Genomic DNA, 9,053 nt, shown 5'->3' with positions numbered 1-9,053 from the left:
TTGCTGAGGTGTGTTGCTGAGGTGTGTTGCTGAGTTGTGTTGCTGAGGTGCGTTGCTGAGGTGTGTTGCTGAGTTGTGTTGCTGAGGTGTGTTGCTGAGGTGCGTTGCTGAGTTGTGTTGCTAGGGTGCGTTGCTGAGTTGTGTTGCTGAGGTGTGTTGCTGAGGTGCGTTGCTGAGTTGTGTTGCTGAGGTGTGTTGCTGAGGTGTGTTGCTGAGGTGTGTTGCTGAGGTGTGTTGCTGAGGTGCGTTGCTGAGTTGCGTTGCTGAGGTGTGTTGCTGAGGTGTGTTGCTGAGATGTGTTGCTGAGGTGTGTTGCTGAGGTGTGTTGCTGAGGTGCGTTGCTGAGTTGCGTTGCTGAGGTGCGTTGCTGAGTTGTGTTGCTGAGGTGTGTTGCTGAGGTGTGTTGCTGAGGTGCGTTGCTGAGTTGTGTTGCTGAGGTGTGTTGCTGAGGTGCGTTGCTGAGGTGCGTTGCTGAGGTGCGTTGCTGAGGTGCGTTGCTGAGGTGTGTTGCTGAGGTGTGTTGCTGAGGTGTGTTGCTGAGGTGCGTTGCTGAGTTGTGTTGCTGAGGTGTGTTGCTGAGGTGCGTTGCTGAGGTGCGTTGCTCAGGTGCGTTGCTGAGGTGCGTTGCTGAGTTGTGTTGCTGAGGTGTGTTGCTGAGGTGCGTTGCTGAGGTGCGTTGCTGAGTTGTGTTGCTGAGGTGTGTTGCTGAGGTGCGTTGCTGAGGTGCGTTGCTGAGGTGTGTTGCTGAGGTGTGTTGCTGAGGTGTGTTGCTGAGTTGTGTTGCTGAGGTGTGTTGCTGAGGTGCGTTGCTGAGGTGCGTTGCTGAGGTGTGTTGCTGAGGTGTGTTGCTGAGGTGTGTTGCTGAGTTGTGTTGCTGAGGTGCGTTGCTGAGGTGTGTTGCTGAGTTGTGTTGCTGAGGTGTGTTGCTGAGGTGCGTTGCTGAGTTGTGTTGCTAGGGTGCGTTGCTGAGTTGTGTTGCTGAGGTGTGTTGCTGAGGTGCGTTGCTGAGTTGTGTTGCTGAGGTGTGTTGCTGAGGTGTGTTGCTGAGGTGTGTTGCTGAGGTGTGTTGCTGAGGTGCGTTGCTGAGTTGCGTTGCTGAGGTGTGTTGCTGAGGTGTGTTGCTGAGGTGTGTTGCTGAGGTGTGTTGCTGAGGTGCGTTGCTGAGTTGCGTTGCTGAGGTGTGTTGCTGAGTTGTGTTGCTGAGGTGTGTTGCTGAGGTGCGTTGCTGAGTTGCGTTGCTGAGGTGTGTTGCTGAGGTGTGTTGCTGAGGTGTGTTGCTGAGGTGTGTTGCTGAGGTGCGTTGCTTAGTTGTGTTGCTGAGGTGCGTTGCTGAGGTGTGTTGCTTAGTTGCGTTGCTGAGGTGTGTTGCTGAGGTGTGTTGCTGAGGTGTGTTGCTGAGGTGTGTTGCTGAGGTGCGTTGCTGAGGTGTGTTGCTGAGGTGTGTTGCTGAGGTGTGTTGCTGAGGTGCGTTGCTGAGTTGTGTTGCTGAGGTGTGTTGCTGAGGTGTGTTGCTGAGGTGTGTTGCTGAGGTGCGTTGCTGAGGTGTGTTGCTGAGTTGTGTTGCTGAGGTGCGTTGCTGAGGTGCGTTGCTGAGTTGCGTTGCTGAGGTGCGTTGCTGAGTTGTGTTGCTGAGGTGTGTTGCTGAGGTGTGTTGCTGAGGTGCGTTGCTGAGTTGTGTTGCTGAGGTGTGTTGCTGAGGTGCGTTGCTGAGGTGCGTTGCTGAGGTGCGTTGCTGAGGTGCGTTGCTGAGGTGTGTTGCTGAGGTGTGTTGCTGAGGTGTGTTGCTGAGGTGCGTTGCTGAGTTGTGTTGCTGAGGTGTGTTGCTGAGGTGCGTTGCTGAGGTGCGTTGCTCAGGTGCGTTGCTGAGGTGCGTTGCTGAGTTGTGTTGCTGAGGTGTGTTGCTGAGGTGCGTTGCTGAGGTGCGTTGCTGAGTTGTGTTGCTGAGGTGTGTTGCTGAGGTGCGTTGCTGAGGTGCGTTGCTGAGGTGTGTTGCTGAGGTGTGTTGCTGAGGTGTGTTGCTGAGTTGTGTTGCTGAGGTGTGTTGCTGAGGTGCGTTGCTGAGGTGCGTTGCTGAGGTGTGTTGCTGAGGTGTGTTGCTGAGGTGTGTTGCTGAGTTGTGTTGCTGAGGTGCGTTGCTGAGGTGTGTTGCTGAGTTGTGTTGCTGAGGTGTGTTGCTGAGGTGCGTTGCTGAGTTGTGTTGCTAGGGTGCGTTGCTGAGTTGTGTTGCTGAGGTGTGTTGCTGAGGTGCGTTGCTGAGTTGTGTTGCTGAGGTGTGTTGCTGAGGTGTGTTGCTGAGGTGTGTTGCTGAGGTGTGTTGCTGAGGTGCGTTGCTGAGTTGCGTTGCTGAGGTGTGTTGCTGAGGTGTGTTGCTGAGGTGTGTTGCTGAGGTGTGTTGCTGAGGTGCGTTGCTGAGTTGCGTTGCTGAGGTGTGTTGCTGAGTTGTGTTGCTGAGGTGTGTTGCTGAGGTGCGTTGCTGAGTTGCGTTGCTGAGGTGTGTTGCTGAGGTGTGTTGCTGAGGTGTGTTGCTGAGGTGTGTTGCTGAGGTGCGTTGCTTAGTTGTGTTGCTGAGGTGCGTTGCTGAGGTGTGTTGCTTAGTTGCGTTGCTGAGGTGTGTTGCTGAGGTGTGTTGCTGAGGTGTGTTGCTGAGGTGTGTTGCTGAGGTGCGTTGCTGAGGTGTGTTGCTGAGGTGTGTTGCTGAGGTGTGTTGCTGAGGTGCGTTGCTGAGTTGTGTTGCTGAGGTGTGTTGCTGAGGTGTGTTGCTGAGGTGTGTTGCTGAGGTGCGTTGCTGAGGTGTGTTGCTGAGTTGTGTTGCTGAGGTGCGTTGCTGAGGTGCGTTGCTGAGTTGTGTTGCTGAGGTGTGTTGCTGAGGTGCGTTGCTGAGGTGCGTTGCTGAGGTGTGTTGCTGAGGTGCGTTGCTGAGGTGTGTTGCTGAGGTGCGTTGCTGAGGTGCGTTGCTGAGTTGTGTTGCTGAGGTGTGTTGCTGAGGTGCGTTGCTGAGGTGCGTTGCTGAGGTGCGTTGCTGAGGTGCGTTGCTGAGTTGTGTTGCTGAGGTGTGTTGCTGAGGTGCGTTGCTGAGGTGCGTTGCTGAGTTGTGTTGCTGAGGTGTGTTGCTGAGGTGCGTTGCTGAGGTGCGTTGCTGAGGTGTGTTGCTGAGGTGTGTTGCTGAGGTGTGTTGCTGAGTTGTGTTGCTGAGGTGTGTTGCTGAGGTGCGTTGCTGAGTTGTGTTGCTGAGGTGTGTTGCTGAGGTGCGTTGCTGAGTTGTGTTGCTAGGGTGCGTTGCTGAGTTGTGTTGCTGAGGTGTGTTGCTGAGGTGCGTTGCTGAGTTGTGTTGCTGAGGTGTGTTGCTGAGGTGTGTTGCTGAGGTGTGTTGCTGAGGTGTGTTGCTGAGGTGCGTTGCTGAGTTGCGTTGCTGAGGTGTGTTGCTGAGGTGTGTTGCTGAGTTGTGTTGCTGAGGTGTGTTGCTGAGGTGTGTTGCTGAGGTGTGTTGCTGAGGTGTGTTGCTGAGGTGCGTTGCTGAGTTGCGTTGCTGAGGTGTGTTGCTGAGTTGTGTTGCTGAGGTGTGTTGCTGAGGTGTGTTGCTGAGGTGTGTTGCTGAGGTGTGTTGCTGAGGTGTGTTGCTGAGGTGCGTTGCTTAGTTGTGTTGCTGAGGTGCGTTGCTGAGGTGTGTTGCTTAGTTGCGTTGCTGAGGTGTGTTGCTGAGGTGTGTTGCTGAGGTGTGTTGCTGAGGTGTGTTGCTGAGGTGCGTTGCTGAGGTGTGTTGCTGAGGTGCGTTGCTGAGGTGCGTTGCTGAGGTGCGTTGCTGAGTTGCGTTGCTGAGGTGCGTTGCTGAGGTGTGTTGCTGAGGTGTGTTGCTGAGGTGTGTTGCTGAGTTGTGTTGCTGAGGTGTGTTGCTGAGGTGCGTTGCTGAGGTGTGTTGCTGAGGTGCGTTGCTGAGGTGTGTTGCTGAGGTGCGTTGCTGAGGTGCGTTGCTGAGGTGTGTTGCTGAGGTGTGTTGCTGAGGTGTGTTGCTGAGGTGTGTTGCTGTAAAGTGATTGTGACTCCTCTGTGAGGAGCATCAGTGGAGTGCAGCAGCACGTCAGCGTGTATAAATGTGTGTTGCTGCTGTGGAGCTTCAGGTGCGTTTACCTTCCTGTGGGCGGCTCCCTGCCTCTCGTCGGTGTCCTGCTGCAGCAGCGTGTGCAGGATGTCCAGGTCCAGCTGCAGCTCGTCCTGCTGCTCTCGGGCCAGACGCTTCATCTTCAGACGCAAACCGAGGTCCAGCTGCCGCCGTCTGCTCCGCTGCTGCTGCACGGCCCCCTGCTGCTCCCGCTGCAGCTGCAGCCGCTGCACCTCCTGCTGCTGCAGCTGCACGACAGCACGCCACACAACACAAACGCTTTACATCCAGTAATGTGATGACCACAGACTGTGGCGTGTGATAACGTGTAATAACCACAGACTGTGGCGTGTGATAACCACAGACTGTGGCGTGTGATAACCACAGACTGTGGCGTGTAATAACGTGTAATAACCACAGACTGTGGCGTGTGATAACCACAGACTGTGGCGTGTAATAACGTGTAATAACCACAGACTGTGGCGTGTGATAACGTGTAATAACCACAGACTGTGGCGTGTAATAACGTGTAATAACGTGTAATCACCATGAGCGCGGCCTCCTCCTCTCTCAGCTCTCGGTGTTTCTGTCTCTGCTGCTCTGCCGCTTCCATCTGTCCCCGGATGGCGTGCAGCTGCTGGCGGTTCCTGTCCTGGCGTGTGCGGGCGCTCTGGGTCTCCCTGTCGTCTTTGGCGCGGCGGTCGGCCTCCCACAGCTCGTGGAACAGCTGGTCCTCCTGCTGCTGCAGCTGCTGCTGCTGCTGTCGGCTGCTCACCTGAGCGGCTCGCTCCGCACACACCTGCTGCCCTCTGCGCTGGATCAGCACGGTCCGCAGCTCCGCACATTGGTCCCTGACGGGGACAGGGTTCAAACACCGTTACCTGAACAGCTGATCTGGTGTTTACCTGAACAGCTGATCCTGTGTTTGCCTGAACAGCTGATCCGGTGTTTACCTGATCAGCTGATCCTGTGTTTACCTGAACAGCTGATCCTGTGTTTACCTGAACAGCTGATCCTGTGTTTACCTGAACAGCTGATCCCGTGTTTACCTGAACAGCTGATCTGGTGTTTACCTGATCAGCTGATCTGGTGTTTACCTGAACAGCTGATCCTGTGTTTACCTGAACAGCTGATCTGGTGTTTACCTGATCAGCTGATCCAGTGTTTACCTGAACAGCTGATCCTGTGTTTACCTGAACAGCTGATCCTGTGTTTACCTGAACAGCTGATCCTGTGTTTACCTGAACAGCTGATCCGGTGTTTACCTGAACAGCTGATCCTGTGTTTACCTGAACAGCTGATCCTGTGTTTACCTGAACAGCTGATCTGGTGTTTACCTGAACAGCTGATCTGGTGTTTACCTGAACAGCTGATCCTGTGTTTACCTGAACAGCTGATCTGGTGTTTACCTGAACAGCTGATCCTGTGTTTACCTGAACAGCTGATCTGGTGTTTACCTGAACAGCTGATCCTGTGTTTACCTGAACAGCTGATCCTGTGTTTACCTGAACAGTTGATCCTGTGTTTACCTGAACAGCTGATCCTGTGTTTACCTGAACAGCTGATCCTGTGTTTACCTGAACAGCTGATCCTGTGTTTACCTGAACAGCTGATCGTGTGTTTACCTGAACAGCTGATCCGGTGTTTACCTGAACAGCTGATCTGGTGTTTACCTGAACAGCTGATCCGGTGTTTACCTGAACAGCTGATCCATCCTGTCTGACACCAGCTGCTGCCTGTCTCTCTCTCTCCGCTCTCTCAGGGTCTTAGCTCGCTCTCTCATCTTCGCCTGTCTCTCCACCGACGTCTCCGTCTTCTCCTCCATCTCCTGCAGGAGCTGCTGCTCCTCCTGCTGCAGGAAGACACGCAGCCTGGAGACAGACAGACAGGTGAGACAGACAGACAGACAGGTGGGACAGACAGACAGACAGGTGGGACAGATAGACAGACAGATGAGACAGACAGACAGGTGAGACAGACAGACAGACAGGTGAGACGGACAGACAGGTGAGACAGACAGACAGACAGGTGAGACGGACAGACAGACAGGTGAGACAGACAGAAGACAGACAGACAGACAGGTGAGACGGACAGACAGGTGAGACAGACAGACAGACAGGTGAGACGGACAGACAGACAGGTGAGACAGACAGAAGACAGACAGACAGACAGGTGGGACAGAAAGACAGGTGAGACAGACAGACAGGTGAGACGGACAGACAGGTGAGACAGACGGACGGGTGAGACAGACAGACAGTAAATGTATAATATATAATTATATATCATAACGATTATGTATAATATAATAAGTGTACGTGTGTTCATGACTAGAGGGAAAAGGGTCCAGTTCTTCCTGTACAGACCGACCTGTCCCTCCTCTGGTCCACATGGACTTCCTGTTGGCTCAGAGCGTCCTGGACTCGTCTCTGGACGGCGCCCCTCAGGAAACGGCGGTCTGAACTCTGCAGCCACGAGTTCTTGATGTCGCAGCTGTGCTGGTGCTTGGTGAAGTCCAGGACCTGGTCTCTGGCAGCGTCCTGTCTCTGCAGGTCCAGGATCCTCTGGTCCGGAGCCCGCGCCGACGGGAGCTTGGCTCTCTGCGGGGAACGTTTACTCATGTGACGCCGCGACCAGGTTATAGTTAGCTTAACTAGTTATACAGGTTATAGTTAGCTTAACTAGTTATACAGGTTATAGTTAGCTTAACTAGTTGTACAGGTTATAGTTAGCTTAACTAGTTGTACAGGTTATAGTTAGCTTAACTAGTTATACTGGTTATAGTTAGCTTAACTAGCTATACAGGTTATAGTTAGCTTAACTAGTTATACAGGTTATAGTTAGCTTAACTAGTTATACAGGCTATTGTAAGCTTAACTAGTTATACAGGTTATAGTTAGCTTAACTAGTTATACTGGTTATAGTTAGCTTAACTACCTATACAGGTTATAGTTATCTTAACTAGTTATACTGGTTATAGTTAGCTTAACTAGTTATACAGGTTATAGTTATCTTAACTAGTTATACTGGTTATAGTTAGCTTAACTAGTTATACAGGTTATAGTTAGCTTAACTAGTTATACAGTTGTAGTTAGCTTAACTAGTTATATTGGTTATAGTTAGCTTAACTAGTTATACGGGTTATAGTTAGCTTAACTAATTGTATGGTTATAGTTACCTTAACTAGTTGTATGGTTATAGTTAGCTTAACTAGTTGTATGGTTATAGTTAGCTTAACTAGTTGTATGGTTATAGTTAGCTTAACTAGTTGTATGGTTATAGTTAGCTTAACTAGTTGTATGGTTATAGTTAGCCTAACTAGTTATAGTTAGCTTAACTAGTTATACAGGTTATAGTTAGCTTAACTAATTGTATGGTTATAGTTACCTTAACTAGTTGTATGGTTATAGTTAGCTTAACTAGTTGTATGGTTATAGTTAGCCTAACTAGTTATAGTTAGCTTAACTAGTTATACAGGTTATAGTTAGCTTAACTAATTGTATGGTTATAGTTACCTTAACTAGTTGTATGGTTATAGTTAGCTTAACTAGTTGTATGGTTATAGTTAGCTTAACTAGTTGTATGGTTATAGTTAGCTTTACTAGTTGTATGGTTATAGTTAGCTTAACTAGTTGTATGGTTATAGTTAGCTTTACTAGTTGTATGGTTATAGTTAGCTTAACTAGTTGTACTGGTTATAGTTAGCTTAACTAGTTGTATGGTTATAGTTAGCTTAACTAGTTAAACAGTATAACTGTAGTTTAACTAACGTTAGTTAAACAGTATAAAGTGAAACAGTGTAAAGTTAGTTGAGCTAAGTTATTTAAACAGTTTAAAGTTAATCTAACTAAGTCAGTAACACAGTAAACAGTGAGTTTAAGTCAGTTAGTTATAAAGTTAGGACACTTAGTTAAAGGTAACTAAGTTAGTTAAACAGTTAGGACACTTAGTTAAAGTTAACTAAGTTAGTTATAAAGTTAGGACACTTAGTTAAAGTTAACTAAGTTAGTTATAAAGTTAGGACACTTAGTTAAAGTTAGCTAAGCTCCTTATGAAGTCATGACAGTTCATAATGACAGGAGTTAATTATTACAACTATAATAATAATTCATAACGACAGTAGTCATATATAACACATGTTGACGGGGCCAGTGCTCACCACAGCCACTGAATGAGGCGTCGGTCCCGTGAACTCCCGACATTTTGTTTTCCTTTGACTCAGCAGCATCTTAGAGCCTGGAGGACGGGATTTCACGGATAATCTCGTGATATCAGGATGAAATCTCACGGAACCGTCACAGATATCAAACGCAGTGATGGTGGATTCGTGTTTAACGTGTATTTCACTGAGTTGTGATGAGTTCTGACGGTGTTTGAACGGATCCGGCTGCTCAAAACATCACAGGTCCAAACAGGGGCCGCCGTTGCCATGGTGACCACCAACACGATGACGCTGACGAGACAGCAGCGTCGCTCATTGGTGGAGGCGGCGACCATTTACGAGCACAGCCGAGCAGAGCCGAAGGCAGTAGTTAGGGGTTACGGGGCGGATTCACACTTTACGGACATCCTGAATGTTCTCCCGCGCTTCTCTTTAATAAACAACACATTAATATTCTCCTGGATGAATCAACAATCATTAAAGTTATGAATATCAGCCTGAACGTTCACTTCGTTCCTCAGAAATCTGCTTGTGTCCGCCATTTTCGCGGGTTTCGCCTCCAGACTACATTACCCATGAGTCTCTTGTGTGGAGGCGGGAATCGCTCGTCGCCATGGTGACTGAACTCTTGTTGATCAGGGTTTAAACAGACTTTAATATTCACCGTTAGAAACCACGGACACACACATATGAGTTATTATTAAACTACACATTAAAGTTAGCAACACGCAACACAGCGGTGAGCTCTGTGATTGGCTGGTGTTGGTGAACTGCATCATGGGAGTTGTAGTTCTCTTT

The 9,053-nt window shown here is 49.6% G+C and overlaps 1 protein-coding gene across 1 annotated transcript in view; it reads right to left on the bottom strand.

Annotated features, from left to right (window-relative positions):
* cfap53 (cilia and flagella associated protein 53) overlaps positions 1 to 8,343 on the bottom strand; it is an 11,660-nt gene extending 3,317 nt beyond the window's left edge. The window contains exons 1-5 of the mRNA XM_083930085.1: positions 8,253 to 8,343; positions 6,464 to 6,693; positions 5,794 to 5,967; positions 4,644 to 4,947; positions 4,126 to 4,344 (exon numbers count right to left, since the gene is read on the bottom strand). Of these exons, the coding sequence (XP_083786211.1) occupies positions 4,126 to 4,344; positions 4,644 to 4,947; positions 5,794 to 5,967; positions 6,464 to 6,693; positions 8,253 to 8,321 (996 nt within the window). The 5' untranslated portion in view covers positions 8,322 to 8,343. The remainder of the gene's footprint in view (positions 1 to 4,125; positions 4,345 to 4,643; positions 4,948 to 5,793; positions 5,968 to 6,463; positions 6,694 to 8,252) is intronic.
* Positions 8,344 to 9,053: the final 710 nt, after the last annotated feature.

This window comes from Echiichthys vipera, assembly GCF_963691815.1.
Source record: "Echiichthys vipera genome assembly, chromosome: 16".
NCBI classification, from domain to species: Eukaryota; Metazoa; Chordata; class Actinopteri; order Perciformes; family Trachinidae; genus Echiichthys; species Echiichthys vipera.
Note: the sequence above shows the minus strand (reverse complement) of the source record. Positions and strands in the feature narration are given on the sequence as shown.